Source organism: Eucalyptus grandis, chromosome 7, assembly GCF_016545825.1.
Source record: "Eucalyptus grandis isolate ANBG69807.140 chromosome 7, ASM1654582v1, whole genome shotgun sequence".
NCBI classification, from domain to species: Eukaryota; Viridiplantae; Streptophyta; class Magnoliopsida; order Myrtales; family Myrtaceae; genus Eucalyptus; species Eucalyptus grandis.
Window position 1 is genome coordinate 41,621,232 of NC_052618.1, and position 19,478 is coordinate 41,640,709.

General features: G+C 38.0%; 2 protein-coding genes and 1 non-coding gene across 3 annotated transcripts; all 3 read right to left on the reverse strand.

Moving 5' to 3' along the window:
* Positions 1 to 1,979: 1,979 nt before the first annotated feature.
* Positions 1,980 to 2,052, reverse strand: TRNAK-CUU. Its single transcript has one exon. It is a non-coding gene; the product is annotated as a tRNA-Lys (tRNA).
* Positions 2,053 to 4,616: 2,564 nt separating this feature from the next.
* Positions 4,617 to 7,298, reverse strand: LOC104455571 (B3 domain-containing transcription factor FUS3-like). Its single transcript, XM_039317814.1, has 6 exons — positions 7,071 to 7,298; positions 5,680 to 5,769; positions 5,438 to 5,538; positions 5,205 to 5,251; positions 5,022 to 5,098; positions 4,617 to 4,910 (listed from the first exon to the last, which is right to left on the reverse strand). Exons 1-6 carry the CDS (start codon positions 7,296 to 7,298, stop codon positions 4,617 to 4,619), a joined length of 837 nt encoding a protein of 278 aa, XP_039173748.1.
* A 9,267-nt stretch (positions 7,299 to 16,565) lies between these two features.
* Positions 16,566 to 19,197, reverse strand: LOC120296151 (B3 domain-containing transcription factor FUS3-like). The gene is made up of 6 exons (XM_039317815.1): positions 18,961 to 19,197; positions 17,632 to 17,721; positions 17,392 to 17,492; positions 17,165 to 17,211; positions 16,983 to 17,059; positions 16,566 to 16,859 (listed from the first exon to the last, which is right to left on the reverse strand). Exons 1-6 carry the CDS (start codon positions 19,195 to 19,197, stop codon positions 16,566 to 16,568), a joined length of 846 nt encoding a protein of 281 aa, XP_039173749.1.
* Between the last annotated feature and the right edge of the window lie 281 nt (positions 19,198 to 19,478).

Below are 19,478 nucleotides of genomic sequence, written 5' to 3' on the forward strand. Positions count from 1 at the left end.
TGGTGTGGAGACACGTAGGCAGTACTCGCGAGGTGCGAATCCTATTTCATAATGGTATATGAAGAAATTATTTTTTTTATATAAAGTTGATTATTATTATTATTTATTTTTTTATAACCCAGAAATCTGCGCACCATACTGCAACACGGCAGAAATGAGGCATGAGGTAACAAGGGGTAAACCCTGGGCGACACTAGCGGAAAACCCACCACCCCGACGTCGCACTTAAAATCCCGTACAGCCAGCGAGATTCGAACTTCTCCCCTCTCACAAAGGATCATAAGAGCATTTATTCAACTGGGCCACCGCAGATGGTGGTAAGTTGATTATTTTCTTTTATGGTCGGAAGAGTGGCTTTTTTTTTTTTTTTTTTTGAGCAAGGGAAGAGTGGCTTGTTTAATTGAGTGGACATGTAGGGTGTGTTTGTCTATAACAAGTTGCTTGGGTCTCTCGCCGGAAATAAGAGAAAATTTCAAATAAATAAATGTGTAAAGTGTCATCATTTTTTTCAAATAAAGGTTTGAAATGGAATTTGTGTCAAATAGAAGCTGGAAGTGGATTTTGTGTCAAAGAAGAACTTAAAGTGGCCATGGTTGTTATTGATTCTTTGGTCAGCTAAATATTCGACCGGCCAAAATGCATTTTTGTCTAAATACAATTTTAATTTTATATTCTTTTATATTCTTTTCTTTTTTTTTCTTTTTGAAAGGGCACATGCGACCGTTGGTTAGAGCTAATGAAGACTCGACTACCCTTGTTGGCCCTTGCCAGTGGGCAACGCGACCCATGCCCAAACCTAGCGAGGATAGCCTTCCCTAAGGCAAGGCAACCCTCACCTTGCCCAAGCAAGCATATCTCTTGCTAGATCGAGTGAGGGAAACCCTCATCTAGCCTTTTCTAGGCATTGTCAGTCAGCGAAACACTAGTGAAGAATAAAGAAAACCAGAAAAAGGAAAAAATTCAAAAAAAAATGTGAATAATGAAAATATTATTGACGAGCTAGAAAGTTAGATCCTTATGTGAAACAAATACAACCACTTCGAGCATTTATTTGAAATAAGACATACTTAAGATCCTTATTTAATAAAATAATGGCACTTTAGGCCATTGTTTAAACTAGTGTCCATTTTAGGTTTTTATTTAAGAAAAAAAAGTACTTTATTCCTTTATTTGAAATTTTCCCTAAGAACTAATGAATGGATGGAAAATGTTTTCATCATTTATGAAAATATTTAGGCATAATTCTTGTTGATAATAATAATATTGTCCCTTAACTAATTTTTATAAGCGATATAACCAATTAGTTTTATGAAAACGATTTTCAAATCATTCAATTTTTTTTTTTATGAAACAAACAAACCCTTAACATGTGTTTGTCTAAAAAAAAAAAAAAAAAACTTCATAACAAAAGGAAAATGCTTTTCCAGAAATAACTTCTTCAAAAAATGTTTTGCTTTTTTTTTCAAATTGGGGAATTCGTTTTTGTAATTTTAACCATACATATTTTCTTTGACCGTAAATAGTTAGTGTTTGACCAATTATGTACAACAAACCAAACTAATGAAAGTCCAAAAAACTAGTTCTCGAAAAATTCTTTCATCGAAACACACTTGTAACGTGTTATTATTAAAATGAGTGAATCATGTAATTACTTAACGTAAAGATAATTTTGAAAAGTTAAAAGCGAGACAAAAAGGAATTTTCAATTTATATAAATGGATTTGCCGATTCTTAATATATTTTTTTTATGCTCAACTTTTAGTTCGGAAAGCCCCCAGGTAATTTTTTTTTTAATAAAAAGAGTGGGTCTACACTCGATCATTAGACACATTTTAGAAATTCTTCGAATATTACTTCAAAAAGGAATGTTATGATATTAAAGTTCCATTATACTTTAAAAAATGCTGAAAAGTGGCACGACAATAATCAGTAGAACGAAATAGAAATGAAAATATAAAAAGAACAGGGGAATGAAATGACGCCCACCGTGGGGCTCGAACCCACGACCACAAGGTTAAGAGCCTTGCGCTCTACCAACTGAGCTAGACGGGCTTTTGTTGACGCTTCTATGATATTTTAATATAAAACGTGTTAACAGACCTCAACTTCCTTCCTCCATGTGACGAACTTCATGACTTCTAAAGACCTCCTTTTTGCTTTGAGGGATGACAAGCGCTTGTAATTATTCAATAAGAAACTATATAGACGGACACGAGCACGCATTTACGAAGGGACCGATTAAGAAGTTCAGCCGAAATATAGTGACCCCAATCTGACTTATTTCCCAAAAGATATTACAGTAGCATAATCATTGAATCCCGAGTTCATCCTTCGTTCTTTTTTGGCCTTTTCGATGGAGGTGAAGTTTAATTAGATGATGATTAGTAAGAGAATTACCGGCAGCATAAGTGAGAACCCATGAAAGTTCATTCGGTGACATTTTTTTTTTTTTAAATTTAGGCTCCATTTGTTTCGTGGAAATTGAATGATTTAAAAAGTACTATCTCCAAAAAATGATTGTTTATAAAAATAAATGAACAAAAAATATTTTTATTATCCATTGAATATGAAGATGTTTAGATATAAAATCGTTATCGTTAATGACAACATATTTTATTAGTTAATTATTTTAAATAATACAAGCAATCATTTTCAAAAAAATATTTTATCAATTATCCACTTTTCGCAAAATGAACAAAGCATTATAGTTTCGTCTCAAAAATTTCGATTGGTACAATTTTATTTTTAGTTATTTTGTTTGATTGAGTCTTACAACTGGCCCTAGATTCTTAGGAGTTATAGGATCCGGTTTATTGTTCTTTTTTTTTTTAAATACTAATTTCTTTCTTATTATCCTTCTTTGTTTTTGTATGAGATCTTTTTGTTTTTGGTCAGTTTTTTTTCTATGAGATCTTGGAGAGAACTAAAACAGCCTTAATTTAGGGAAAGAAAAAGTTTTGTTGCATCTAATCAAGGGGAAAAAGGAAATTAGCAAAAGATAATAATTGTTGTGTTTTAGATAAAGGTATCAAAATGGGTTGAAAACCCACTTTGAAGCCAAACTCAATGAGATGGGTCATATATGGGTTAGTTCAGTTTTAATAAATGGATTATTAATGGGTTTGGGTTGTATGTAAGTCTAATCATATATGATTGCAAATGGGTTTGTCTTTAAATCCATTTACAACCTATTTAACTTATACAGGTTATTAGTTATTAGTTAAGTCAACCCATCAAGGATCCATCATCCTCTTTGAATGGTTTTCATAATTTTTATTTTTAAAATTTTTCTATTTTTTAATAATTTTCTATTTTTTTTTTTTTTTTTTCTTTTACACTGTGTCCCCTATGAAGTTCGGTGGCCAACTCTCGCTAGTTGTGGGCGAGGGTCGCAAAGCCCTCGCCAACAAGGTGAAGTTTGCGACCCCTACCCAATTGCATCGGCAAGCCTTGAGCTCGTCGATCGAGTGAGGCCGATACCTTGCTGGATTGAGGCAAAATTGACTCACCAGATTTGAGCTCGCCAGCCTCGGCATTGGAGAGGCTCGAGCCTCCCCAATCTAGCAAGACTTGAGCTCCCGGAATTGGGCAAGGCCGAGGCTTGAGCCTCACTGATCTAGCGAGACTCGAGCTCGCTAATTGAAACGAGCTTGACCTCATCGAATTTGGCGAGGTGAAGCCTCATCAACTTGTGGGGAGGCTGGAGCTGACCTATTGCTAGCCACTGTGACTTGGGTGACGACTGGGTGAATTAAAAGGAGTGCACAAAAATCAAATTATATTTTCTATACCAAGTGAAAATATGTTTTAATTCATTTTTAAGTTTTAATCAAATACTGAAAAATATTATCATTTTTAGAATTACCATGCTTTGCATGAAATAAATAAAGCCTCAATTTTAGAAAAATAGAAAATTTATCCATTAATTTTATAATTGTACATAAGTGTTTTATCAATATAATTTTTATAATTATAAGAAACAATTTTTTCTAGATTTGGTTAACAATGAAAGTGTTTTAACAATATGGGTCAAGTTGAGTATGAATTAGATACGAATTGTGTTTTAGTAATATGGGTCAAGTCGAGTATGAATTAGATATTGATTAGGTCCGAATTAGGTTGGGTGTGAGTAACTAAATTTACATTAATAAAAAATAGATGATAGACAGGTTAATGAATCAATTTGGTTTGGACAATTTATAATCTGATCCAAACCCAACTAGATCTACCCATTTGACTGGTCTAGTTTTAGATAACATTAGAGATATAAGAAGAAGTTCAAAAAAGAATAAAACTATCGATCTTGCAACAAATTCTTATTAAGTGCTCGAATGTGATCCACATATAAAATTCTACTCACAATACTTATCACAAAGTATTGTCACATTACTTGATACACACCAAACATCCAACTTTATAGTAACAATGAAAGCATGCCACAGGTTTGACATACACTTGTTATTTCTTATTGAAAGCTACATAGATAAGCATATATATATATGGATTCAAAAGATTGATAGATCCATCTTGGCCCAAACATAAGTCACCCCCCGCTCAAATTTGTTTCAAGTTCTAGCAAAAGGCAGCTTCAATTCGGTTTGATCAAGACCATGACCTTAGCAGAAGTCATCGAAGCACCAGTTCTCAACCGTACCGAAGCTTTCCGGCGGAGAGATCCTAGCATAGTTGGTCATGGATCCGCCCAAAAAATCGAGTGGAGAGTCATTGGAGAAGCTGGTGTCATAGACGAATGACATCTCCACGTCGTGATCGATGGTAGGGTAAGTCTCTTCGAAGGAGTTGATGTTATTGTTCATCTCGTCGTGGTCTTGAAGAGGTAGGTCGCTGATGGTGCTCTTGGCGATGTCTGTATAAACATCTTCTTCAGAAGCTTTTTTGGCCTGAATCACCTGCCAAAATGTAGAGAGCTAGCGCAATCACCTGCTGTCAATAATCAAGATAGCTGTGTGCTACGAAATTGCCCCAATCTCATTCAAGCATTAGAATAGCATTTAACTTACATAGTTGTGATTTTGACAGTCTTGGTACACCATGATGAAATCTCCTACTTGTAACCCATGCGTGGTCACAAAATCCCCTAGGACATAAAACAGACCATATAAATTATCATCGAGTACCGCGAAAGCAAAATATAAACAAAGTCAAAAAGTGAATCTTACTCAACTAAACAATGACGTGCATACCGGTGTTCTCAAGGACATACATTCGACTGTTGTTATTAGGCCAAAATCTGCAGGAAGAGAGATGTCGATTCAAATTTGTCACCTCATCAGTGAGAAAAGCGCGAAAAAGAAAACATAGTTCCATCTTAATCACCCTTAGCCAAAACTTTCTTAGATGAGCTCAATTGGTCACTACAAGCATGGACCAATGCGGTACCATTGTGATTTAGGTTAAAATTGAAGCGTACTCGAACCTGTATTTGAAGCTCCACGTGTGTTGACCATCCAGATCATACATGTTTATGAAAATACCCTCCTTGGATTCTAGCGCAGGAAGATGAGCCTCTGCTGCTTTCTGAAATAATTTGCGTGGTTACCAATTTTGAATCAGTAGTAATAATTACTACTTGTTAACACTAGCAAATAGCCAAAAGTTGAGATTTTATTATAGTAATGACCAACAAAGTTAAGCATATGTAGAAAGATAAGCAAGTACCTTTGGGAGTATCATTCTTCTCAGGGAGCTCACATCACTGTTCTTGAGCTCCTTTTGGAAGAGGAAACTTAGACTCCGTGGATCGAATTCCTATAATCAAATCCAAGTCATCAAAGCTTTGCCAATATCATTACAAAGAGGATACTTAGAACACGTACCATGGCTCTGCAGCAAAGTGAAGTGAAGAGCATAATTCATAATACAAGTAAGCTAGGATATCCCTTGTGGAAAAGACAAAAAGAGAGCAGAAATCTACAAGCTAAACCAATTGACAAATCACGTCCAATCGTAAACTAATACCAACGAGATAACTTACTGTATAAAGGACTATCATTACGTTACAGTTATAGTCACCTAAATGACATACATTGTGCTTTTGTGGATCCAAAAAACTTACTAGATGTGGTGAACTCGAAACACCTAAACCGACCATTGTACACAAGATCCGTTGCCGTTAGCCACTATCCATTAGGAAAGTATCCGGCCATTAAACAGAAAAAGCTGATAAACAACCAGAAGAAGAAGTTCTAAATCTGACCAATCGAACCCAAGTCTCCAGAGGAAGCCATCCAAGAAAATTCCCCTTATGTATATGATTACAATCTAGTAAATCTCTATATGACGATTGGACTGAATGAGACCGATGGCTAAATCATAAGATGTATTTTGACTTTTTTTCCCTCTTTCGAATCAGATATAGTAGAAACGTTATGGATGTAAATATTGATTACATACATTTATTTCGCAATATTTAGAGCTCTACCCCACTTTTAGATTCTGCGAAGGCCCTCGGGCATTCTTGAAGTCTCACGTCCCCTGTTCAGCTTATATCAGCTCGGTACCTTAACCAGATCGAAACGTTCTTGGGTTCTCGTTATCTTGTCCCCGACTTTTCCCCCTTATTTCGCCATTTTTCTTTGCTAATTTATCTTTATGTATAGCTTCACTTCATCGTCAAATTCATCAACATAAACAAAACTAATCAACTACCCACCGCACGATCTTCTTCTTCATTTTAATCCAAGTTATTGATAAATGGGGTCGATCCACTATAATTAGTTCGGAGAAAATTATGCTTCGAATTCACTGCTCTTTGCATAAAAGCCCTGTTAAAAAGACACCAAACCCTAGACGGTAACTAAAAATCAAAAAAGAAAGAAGAAAGATATGGTATTAATTAGCAGACAAGAGATTCACGACGATCGATATTAACAGAGAAAGATCAATCTTGAAAAAGAGGGGGATCATCAGTGACCCATTTGACCAACCCAAGTTATGCAGAACATGACATCGATCTTTATTAACGAGGGATTCAATGAGAGAGAGAATTGCTAGTTGATAAAGAAAAAGAAAAAGGAAAACGGGGGTTTTACTGAGTGGGGGGAGCTCACACGTGCGCGGGGCTGGAGGAGGAGGGGGCAATCCGGCACGTGCGAGGCGGAGACGCGGGGGAAGGTGAGGAAGCTGACGTGAGGTCGCCTGAGCCTGGCCATCCTCTTCCTCCGCCGGACCGCCCCGAAGGTGGCCAAGGCCGCGACCAGGTCTGGCCCGGCATTGTGGTTGTCGCCCGCCTTCTTCTTGAGCCCGCCATCCTCATCGTGATCCACCACCACCACCATCATTTTTTTCCTAGGCGAGCGAGTGGGTGGTCGGGGCTTCTGGGTTTCAGTGTAAAAAGGGAGAGAGAAAGGACTGAGACTTTGTTGCAGATGGAGGAGCTACAGGTGGTGATGGTGGTGGTGAGGTGGGTGTTATAAAGAGGCCGAAGGAGAAAATATCGATAATCTTTCTCTGCTCTCTACTTTCTCTCTCTACGTGATGAGAGGTGGGTGTTCTTTACATTTCCGTTTTAGGGCTTTCTTCTTTTCACTCTTCTTTTTTGGGACTTTTATGTGCACTGTTGACTACACAGCGAGGCCGTGGTGACAAGTGTGCATGCTGCGTTCAGGCCATCGTGGGGTTTCATTTTTTGTTTTCTTTTTCTCTATTTCTTTGCGGAAGCTAGGGTTTGGTTTTTGGAGAGCAGAGGAGGGGGTGAGGGAGTGTGGAGACAGGTGGGCGATGTGCATTCATTCATGGAGGGTTGGCTTTAGATCTTTTTTTCCCTGTTTGGGTTCATAGCGACACACATGAATGTTCATGCGCATAAAGACATGTGATGCGCAGAGTTAGAAAAGAGAAACGTAAACTCGAGAGAGTGGTGATGACTGACGAGGGGTTGAACTGGGGTTGGGTTTGGGTTGGAGTTCAGCGGTTAGCGTTGAGAAACGGGAAGAAAAACAATGGGGGCTAGAGAGAGAGAGAGAGAGAGAGAGAGAGAGGTGGTGCGGTGGTGGAGGGAGGAGGGGAGGTGTTGGAGGTTTGGCCAAGAGGAGGAGGACGAATGGAGGACGTCGGGGCACCAGGTGTTGCAAAAGTTCTGTGCTTTTCTTCCTCATTTTCCTCTTTCTTATTTTTGGCATCTCTCTCTCTCTCTCTCTCTCTCTCTCTCTCTCTCTAGTATCATTAGTTGCTTCACCACCAACCCAGAAACCAATGGCGTTTTCTTGGGCAGATTCTTGGAGGTTTCGTCCTCTTTTACTGCATAATCTACGCTCTCTCTCTCTCTCTCTCTCTCTCTCTCTCATTTCAAGATTCAATATGGGTTTTGATATTCCTGCAACTCGAAACTCAGAGAACACACGGTGTTTTCTTTTCTTTTTTTCTTTTTCCCTTTTTTTTTTTTTTTTTTGTTTTGTTTTGTTTTGTTTTTTGTTTTTTGTTTTTTTTTTTGCACGAGGGCCATAATTTGCTGCGAAAGGTTTTGAGTTTTAAGCTGAGGTGAGAAAATATATCGGTTTACTCATAATAAATATGGGCAAGTTTGTTAAAACTCTTAAAAATTGTACTTATGTGCCGTTATATATAAGTATTATATTGCCTCCGGTCTAGCTGCTTAATTATATGTCAAAAACATGCTCCACAAAAAAAAAAAAAAAAAAATTACTTGAAACTTCCGCAAAATGATTAATCTCACTCGGGTCAAATTGTATTAGAACTCAATTATAAGAGCCATTGAATTTTAATACATAAAACTATATGATTCAATTCAGAGTTTTGAAAATAACTATTATGTATTGGGTGGGAGCATTATGTATATTTTATTAGTTTATCTTATAATATAATAATAGGGATGAGTATACCATAAATATAAAAACTTATCATGAAAGTGTAATTGAGTCTCGAAACTTTCAGATATTATAATGGAGTCTAACAACTTATCATATTGATGTAAGGAAATCAACTCCGTCCGACTCGATAAAGTGAAAATTCGATATACTTTTTTTATTATATTTTCTCTCTTTTACGTAAGCAAAGTAAAAGATGCTGAATGCAAACCGCCAAGCTCGGTGTCAAACCATTCAAAGTCTTTCCTTGAGAAACAGAAACCATACGACAAGCAAATAACACGGAAGACAAACCATATTCAAGAAAGTGGGAAAAATTTCTCACATTTTTATGGCCTAAAGTTTTAGGCTGCAGCTCTGTCGCCCCTATTTCCGCGGATGAGGGCCCTCTCCAGATCACGCGGTGGTGGCAATCAAAAGAATAAAGATGACTTAACTTTTCGTCGCCTGTAGTGTTAAGGACGGTCTAGCGACAAAGGAACAATCTGGTTTTTGGCAAGACAAATTGGGTTTATGAATTACAGTTGTTAGAGCTCTTTCAATCTATAACTCCTTTTAAGTAGCTACAACATAAAAGTATCGCTTTAGCACTTGGTGAGATGATCGAACGGTGGATAAGGAGATAAGGGTACTTCAAGTATCATAACTTTCATATGGTATTCATTTAAATGTGATAACTTATTTTTCGACCATTTAAGTACAATAACTTCTAAAAAAAACATTTATTTGAATGCCACAACTTTCAATTCTTCACTTAAGTTCCAATTTTGTTTTAAAATATTCACCCAAATGCCGGAAATCCGATGTTGCACGGCACTTGTGGTGAATATTTTTTAAAGTTGTGGCATTTAAATAATTAATTGAAAAGTTAGATGATACTCAAGTTATTTAAAAAAATAAATTATGACACTCAAATGAACACCGTACATAAATTATGTCACTCAAATGATTTGAAAAAAAAAAGTTATGGTATTCAAGTAAGCGCCTTAAAAAAGATAGCACATGTGATGTCATTTTCCCCCAATATAAATAGCTCCACTTATTAACGCTTTAAAGGTGAATATTAATGGGGCTTTGTTTTAATGATGATCATGTATAGAAGATAGATAAAAGAAGAGAAGACGGACATTCAATAATTAACGTGGTTTAGACGACCAAGAGAATAGTCCCCTTTAGCTTACATCCATAGTAGTAAATCACCAATTCATCTTATTTTCTTTGGGGAGAATTCATTATACTTTAATAGCAATATAATGAGTTGCAATCATTAACTTGGTAATTATAGCTATCACACAACCCAACCAAATCTCCAGCCATATTGAAATTAGGACGATTTGACGTCCTCGTTGTTCCAACACCCTCCCCAAAAAAAAAAAAAACTGGAGCCAAAACGTCAGCGAAGGTCAATTTGGATGCCATGTGTTGGAAAACACCTTTAGAGGGAGCCTTAGTGAATGCGTCTGTAAGTTGCTTATCACTTCAGATTAGGAAATTTCAATTGTCTTGTCTTGAACCACAAATAAAATGACAATCAACTTATATATGTTTCGTTCATTTATGAAAAATTGGATTTGAAGCAATATAGATTGCAATTTGATTATCACAAAATAACTTTATGGAACACTTAAGGTTCCAAACCTCAATTCTTGCACAAACAATCAAAGCCAAACCATTTCACTAGTAGTTGAGTTCATGGCTCTGTATTTGGCCTTTGCATTGGACCTTGCCACGATAGTCTGTTTTTAACTTTTACAAGTGACTAAGTTGCTGCCAACAAAGGTGCAGAAGCCTGTAGTTGATTTTTGTTCGTAGGACTCCTAGCTCAATCCGCATCAATTTACCCTGCAATACCAATATGACCATTTCTTCATTAAAATACCCTGACATGCACTATACTTTAGGTACCAAAGTCTATAATCCACAAGTGCCATATGTCCTTCAGTAGGAGCATGTATGAATTGGCTTACATAACTGACGCCGGATGGCATAAGCAATATATGGAAGGTTAATGGTTAAGTAAATCAATTGTCCAACCAACCTATGAAATCGACCACTACCAAAACAGCTCTAAGTTTCTCAATCTCTTTTAACAAGTCAAGATTAAATTTCCTTTGAAATACAAATAATCATTTACTAGAGCAAGCCACCTCTATACCAAGAAAGTAACGCAGGTGTCCCAAATCCTTGATGTCAAACTTCACATTCAAGTGCCCCCTGAGAGCCTCGCTTTCATGAAGATTATCATTGGTAATAATTATATCATCCACATAGACAAGAAGAGTCACCATTTCTTTGGCACTATGCTTCACAAAGAAGGAGGAATTTGAATCACATTGTTTGAATCCCACACTTTCAAGAGCGGAACTTAATTTCCATATCAAGCATGTGGCGACTATTTGAGATTACACATTATTTTATTAAGCTTGCATACTACATTAGGTTGAGTATTCATGTAAACTTTTTCTTCCAATTCCATGGAACGCATTTTTAACATTCATTTGAAAGAGTGGTGAATTATAATTTGTTATTAAAGATATCAATACCGTTACTATGTTCATTTGTGCTATGGGAGCAAACATATATTTATAGTCTTCACCATATGTTTGAGTGTAGCCCTTGGCAATAAGTCTGGCCTTATAATGCTCAATAGAACCTCCACTCTTGTATTTAATTTTATACACCCATCTGCAGCCAACAGAATGCTTTCCTTTGGGTAAGGTAATGATATCCAAGTGCAAAATTTTATCAAGTACTTCTAGCTCTTCTTTCATAACATCTCACGACACTTGACAACTTTTGGCTTGGAGAAAGATAGTAGATTCTTTATGAGCATCCACAGCTGATAAAAAACCATGGAAGGCAAGCGAAATTTTATTGTAGCAAATATGATCCTGTACAGGAAATCGAACAAGTAATAAGTGGTGAAGTCATGAAGTCTGGTAGATGGTTGTATCCTAGTGGTCCTATGGATAGGAGTTGAAGCAGCGGAAGCAGGTGTAAGATATTTTATCTCAACAATTTCATCCACTTGCTCTGGAGTAAGAACAGGATCACTGATGTGATCATTCATAATCAGCAAGGGAGCAACTTCAACATCAAACCCATTATCGTCTAAGTTAGTACCACTATTCTCCCCCTAAAAGTGTTCTTTGCTTGAAAAAAACATGCAAGTCTCATCGAAGATAACATTATGGATGATAAAACCTTCTTAGTCGATGGATCGAAATATTTGTATCCCTTCTTGACTTTGGAGTAACCAATAAAACACATTTGGGAGCATGAGAATCAAGTTTTCCCACAAGAGAGTAAACAAAACAAACACTTCCAAATATTCATGGATGTGGAATATCCACAGGTTGCCTAATAAGTGCCTCCATTGGATACGTGTATCATAAGATCCTACTGGGAAGACAATTAATCAAGTAACAACTAGCGATCACGGCATCTAACCAATATGCATAGGGAAAGTTACCATGAAATAACAGAGTTCTTGTCATTTTAAGTAAGTAACAATTATTCCATTTAGCTACCTCATTTTGTTGAGAGGTGCCAACACGGGAGGTTTGATGAACAATTCCAAAGACTTAAGAAATGACTAAAAAAATGGTTTGTTTATTCAATTCCATTATCAGTTCAAAGAATCTTGATATGATGACCATATCAAGTGTGAACCATATTACAAAATTCTTGGAACACTTTCAACACTTCACTCTTAAAGGTCAACAAAGAAAGCCAAGTGGTGCCGGACTTATTATGAATAAAAGTAACAAAATATCTAAGACCATCACGAGAGTCCACAGGAGCATTACTTCAAACATCACAGAGTATTAATTTAGATGGTTCCTGCGAAACCAAGGAATTAGTAAATTGAACTAGATTCTTAGAATCTAAAATGGAAGGTTTTATGCAATCGGATTGGATAACATGCTGTAGTTGAAGAGCGAGTTTACCCAGAGAGGTTTGGAAGTAAGATGTCGAGCCTTGAGTTTGAGCTACAACCTTGGCATCACCCCTTTATCCTTATTAGGATGAAGATGAAGATACAGTTCCCAATAACGATCCTTAATGTGATCGTCCTTATCATAATAATCACAATGAAGATTATTATCGCGGCCTTTGCATTTACCTTTACCCGAACCAAAACTACCCCCATCAGAAACAGAGTAACCGCTATAACTAGTTTTAGCAACATGGGCAGACCTCTCAACCGAATTTCCCCCTTTCTTGGAATCAGAAGGCATCACGCGACAACGAGTTTTCTCCCTTTTAACCATAGCACAAACAATAGCAAAGTTGGGAAGAGTAGAATTCGTTAGGATCTGTCTCTTAAGGTCTTCACATTCAAGTCTAAGATTGACCAGAAGTTGGAAAATCTTGTCCTTCTCTTCACGTTGGGCATGAATCTCAACCGTATGAGCTGGTGGTCAATACTGTCACGGTTGATCCCACTTCTTTTTTAGATTACCAAGATGTTTGGTGAATGTTTGATTAGGTGCTTGGTCATATGAGCAAGCTCCTGTTGCAACTCAAATACACGGGATGCATTATCAACTTTGCCGTACATATCCTGCAAAGAATCCTAGAGGGACTTGCAGTCTCTAAATAAGCAAATATCTTAAAGATTTGAGACTCTATTGAATTAAACAACCAAGACATGACCATATCATCATTTGCCTACAATTCAAGGAACTTTGCATTTGTAGATGTAGGTGCTCTGATAAGACCATTCGCATGACTCAATTTCAATTTACCCCAAGAACTATAGAGACAACTTTAGACCAAGGCAAATAATTACGCCTATTTGACATAGTAATTGTAAGTTTATTGGACCACTATGAAACAGATTTATTGTTATCAGCCATAGTGTTAGATAGAAAAAGAGCACAAAATTCAGTAAACTTATCTGAGACCAATCGAATCTAATGACAGATTGTCATTTGCGCAAACCAAAAACACCATAGCAAAAATAGATCCATAAATAGGAGAACATGTCATAGGCTGTAAGAAACTCCAAAACAGATTAGTCCAAAGAATAAGATTGCAAGAACAATTCTCAATAGGCTGCTGGTCGTCCATTATTTTAACAACAATACTTGGATTCTCAATCACCAACAGGACAAGCGGAAACATTGACAATGGAGCCGACCTTAAGATTGTGTTTCACTCCGATACTGTGTTTTAATGATGATCATGTATAGAAGAGAGATAAAAGAAGAGAAGAGGGACACTCAATAGTTAACGCGGTTCAAACGATTAAGAGTACAATCCCTTGAAAGCATATCCATGGTGGTAACTCCCTATTACATCTTATTTTCTTTGGGGATGATTCATTAACCTTTAATAGAGAGCAATACAATGAGTTACAATCATTAATTTGGCAACTACAGAAATTGCATAATGCAACTAGATCTCTTATTATATGGAGATTAGGATGATCTAGTATCCTCATCATTCCAATCGGCTCGTTTTGAGAGAAGCTTCACTAGGGGCCAGGGCCATTGGGGTTATTTGTAAAGACAATCGTGGCATTCTCGTGGACGGATTCGTGATGACAATAACTGGTTCTTCAGCTACTATGATTGAAACCCTAGCTTTCATTAGGGGTGAGCAGCGGTTTAGGGTCGACCCTGGACCGACCCTGGACCGGCCCAACCCTGCCGGTCCTGGTCCGGTTCCCAAGGGGACTGGGTCGGTCCTTGGTCCTGAAATTCCAGGACCAACACTGTGCGGGTTGGTCCTCGGTCCTGAGAGTTTTGGGTCGGTCCAACCCTGGACCAACCCTGTATATTATATTATATTATATTATTTATAATTCTTTTATATATTCAAACCTAAGTAAAATTTATGTTATATTATACTACATATAATTCTTTTATATATTCAAACCTAAGTAAAATGATGTTAAAGTTGTTGATTCCTCATGCTCATAGTCATGGACAGACGGCATCCAATTCCAAAAGGCGTGAAGTTTACGCTGTAAAGGTCTTCACGACCTCCTCCTCCACAGTCTAGACTCCAGAGTACATTCTTCACCGTGAGGACCAAGGACTCCTCATAGTCATGGACTCGCGACGTCCAAAATGACGCGAAGTTTATGCCGTAAATATCCTCACGGCTTTCTTCCCTAAAGTACGTTCTCTTCCATTTTGTCTTCTTTGTTCTTCAATTTACCAAAATCAAAAGTAGCAACATCCCGCTCGCCTCACGTTTGCCCGCGCCGCTCACCTTTGACCGTGCGCGCTGCTTGTGCCGCTCGCCACTCACCACTCGCTACTAGTCTCGCTCAATGCTCGTTGCTTGCCGCTGGCATCACTAAACGCTTGCCGCTGGCATCACTAAACGCTTGCCGCTTGCTAGTTGACGCTCACCCCACTCAACACTTGACACTTGCGCTCGCCACTCGCACCGGTTGCCTCACTTATCGCCGAGTAAATCAAAAGGAAAAAAGAAGAAGCCCTAATTAGAATGCTCAGCTTGCCCTTGCTTTCCAAACACAACTTGACTAGTGATATCTACTTTGTGCTTCATTTGAGATCTTGTATTGGTATTTATAGTTTAGTTGCACAATGCCACATTGTCGATGGATGTGTAATTTGAATTTGTAGGTTTACTTTTTTAGGGAGTATAAAAAACAAGACGAAATAAATTATCGATCGGTCCCGGGTTGACTGAAGGAACCGGACCGAACCCATTGGGTCGGTCCGGTCCTTGGTCCCAGCTCGGAGGGTCGGTCCTCGGTCCTAAAAATTGAGGACCGACATGTACGGGTTGGTCCTAGGGTTAGGGGTGGCCCTGACCAACCTGCAGACCATGCTCACCCCTAGCTTTCATCGAAATGCTTTATACCTTGAAGTATATAACAGATAAAATAGATCGTGGGAATATGTTTCTTTCATATTTTATACTCTTTTTCTTTTTTCCTTTTCTTCATTTTAAACTTTGAAGATTTTTTTAATGTAACACTCGACAAGCGCCACATTGGTGCCACATGTCCTGAAAAGTAATAAAAAGTGATGTTGATGTTTTCCTTTAGCTAGATTGGACAACGTTAATCAAAAGAATAAACTGCATCAACTTTAGAAGTCTTAAAATTCGATTATACCATTTAAAATTTTTAAAATTCAATCACACTTTTGCAACAAGTATTGAGACTTCTGATGTACTTATTTCCTTAATAATGGTGTAAAGTTCTGTTTCTGGGCATTTGATTACTTGGTTGGTAAAGGGGCGGTAGATAAGGAGCTGAAGCAAAAAAGTCGACTTGTGTAAATTCTGGATATTTCAAATTAGCCGATCTCTCTCTGTCTCGTTCTCTCTCTCTAAATTTGATTCTTGAGCGAGACCCACGTTTTCAACAAAATTGTCGTTTAAATAGGAATTGCGATTTGGAACATTCCAAGCCACCTAAATGCCACGCACGGGTCCTTCAGTTGGGGAAATCAACTTCTTTTATGCTCAACTTTGCTTCCCTTGGAAGATGACAAGTACCAAACGTCTGAATAGTAACAGCAAAAGCATACCACAGAGTTTGACATACACTTTTTATTTCTTATTGCAAGCTACATAGATAAGCATATATATATAATATATGGATTCAAAAGATCAATGCAAAAAAAGGAAAAAAGTTTCCAATCTTGGCCAAAGCATGTCACCCCCACTCAACATTTTTCAAGATCTAGCGAAAGTCGGCTTTAATTCGGCTAAACCAAGATCATGAACCTACCAAAAGTCATCAAGGCACAAGTTCTCGACAGAACCGAAGCTTTCCGGTGGGGAAATCCTGGCATAGGTGGTCATAGATCCGCCCAAAAAATCCAGGGGAGAGTCATTCGAGAAGCTGGTGTCATAGACAAATGACATCTCTGCATCTTGATCGATTGCAGGGTAACTCTCATCGAAGGATCTGATGTTATTATTCATCTCATAGTGGTCTTGAAGAGCCAAGTCGCTGATGGTGCTCTGAGCAATATCCGTATAAACATCTTCTTCAGAAGCTTTTTTGGCCTGAATCACCTATCAAAATGTAGATATTTATATGAATCCCTGTTGTCAATGATCAGAATAGCTATGAATTCGGAAATTTTCTCAAGCTCATTCATCTATTAGCATTGGTGTGTACCATAACATTTAGCTTACATAATTGTGATTTTGACAGTCTTCGTACACCATGATGAAGTCTCCAAGTTGTAACCCATGAGTGGTGACAAAATTCCCTAGGACATAATAAAGACCATATAAGTTCCTATTGAATATCAGGAGAGTGAAAGATAAAATAGTCGAAAAGTGAATCTTGATCAACTAAACAATGATGTGCATACCCGTGTTCTCGAGGACATACATCCGACTGTTGTTATTAGGCCAAAATCTGGAAAGAAAGATGTCGATTCAGCAAATGTCACTACATTAAAAAAGAAAAGCAATGAAAAAACACATTGTTCCATCTTAATTATACTAGGCCAAAACTATCCTAGATAAGCTAATTGGTTACTATAGGCATCGCCAATGTGCAACCGTTGTAAAAATTAATATAGAATTATACTTGAACCTGTATTTGAAATTCCATGTGTGCTGACCGTCCAAATCGTACATGTTTATAAAAATGCCCTCCTTGGATTCGAGCATGGGAAGATGAGTCTCTGCCGCTTTCTGAAATAATGTGTGTAGTCACCAATTTAAAATAGTTGGCAATAATTACTAATTGTTAACATTAGCTATCGGCCTCAAGTTAAAATCTTCATATGGTAACGACTGACAAAGTTATTTAGATGTAGACATAAGCATATACCTTTGGGAGTACCATTCTTCTCAAGGAGCTCACATCACTGTTCTTCAGTTCCTTTTGGAAGAGGAATCTCAGTCTCCGTGGATCGATTTCCTATAATCAAATTTCAGTCATCGAAATTATTACGATGTTATTACAAAGAGGATACTCAGAACACGTATCAATGCTTGCAGCAAATTGAAGTAAAGAACATAATTCATCATTCAAGCAAGCTAAAAATATCCATTATGAAAAAAGAAAAAAATCCACTACCAAAGCTAATTGACAAATCAGTGTCCAAGCATAGACTAATACCAACAAGAGAACTTACTATGTAGAGGACTATCTTTACATTACGCTTGTTGTCACCGAAATGACATATGCTTTTCCCGATCCAAACAATTACTGGATATAGTGAACTCAAAACACCTGAAACTGGCTTTTGTTCAGAAGATCCATTGCCGTCACCCAGTTATTCATCAGGAAAGTTAATGCTAGCGGTTAAACAGAATGAGCTAATAAACAGAAAAGGAAAAGGGGTTCTAAATCTGACCGACCAACTCCAAGTCTCCAAATGAAGCCATTCAAGAAATTTCTCTAGATATACATACACTTTATTTTTTTTTATAGAAATGGCAATATATTCTCTTGCAGTCCATGGAGTCATCATATTGTATAGAAAATCTGGTAAATCTCATATACGAAGAATGGACCAAATGACACCTAGAGATATTAATGCCAAGCCCCCCTCGGGACATTATTGAAATTTCATGTCCCTTGTTCTGCTTTTCATAGCTTGGTAACTTAAATTAGTTCAAAGCGTTCTTCGGTTCTCTTTGCTTTTTTCCCCGACTTATCCGCGACTTATCCCCGACTTTACTTGCTATCGCCAGAAAATTATAAGCTTTATATTTTCCTTTGCTAATTTATCTAGTAGATAGCTTCCCTTGATCGTCAAATTCATTGACAGAAACGAAGATAATCAATTACTCACTGTACGATTTTCTTTTTCTGTCTCTTTGTTGCAAATTATTATTATATTATTATATGGGTTGATCCACTGTAATCAGTTCAGAGAAAATTACCTCGAATTTTCTTCGTTTTACAGTATGAACCCTATGTGTAGTTTATTAATTAGCGGACAAGAAATTCTTGACGATCTATATCGTAACAGCCAAAGATCGTTCTTGAAAATTAGAGGATCATCAGTGACCCATTTGACCAACCCAAATTATGCGGAAGACGACATAGATCTTCATTAACGAGCGATTAAATGAAGAAGAGAACCAGTAATAACTACAGAAAAGAAAAAGAAAAAAAAGAGGGGGATTATATCGAAACGAGGGGGCTCACACGTGCGTGGGGCTCGGGGAGGAGGGGGCAATGCGGCACGTGCGAGGCGGAGGCGCGAGGGAAGGTGAGGAAGCTGACGTGAGGCCGCCTGAGCCTGGCCATCCTCTTCCTCCTCTGGACCGCCCCGAGGGTGGCCACGGCCGAGACCAGGTCCGACCCGTCGCGAACCGACCCGGCATTGTGGCCATCGCCCGCCTTCTTCTTGAGCCCACGATCCTCATCGTGATCCGCCACCATCATCATTTTTTCCTCGGCGAGTGAGTGTGTGGTGGCCGTGGCTTCTGGGTTTCAGTGTAAAGGGGAGTGGGGGAGAGAGACAAGGGGGACTGAGAATTTGTTGCAGATGGAGGAGCTACAGGTGGTGGTGGTGGTGGTGAGGTGGGTGTTAAGAAGAGGCCGAAGTCTAAAAATCTGTCTCCCTCCCTCCCTCCCTCCCTCCCTCTCTCTCTCTCTCTCTCTCGTCTCTCTCTGCTCTCTACTTTCTCTCTCTATGCGATGAGTGGTGGGTTCTCTTTATA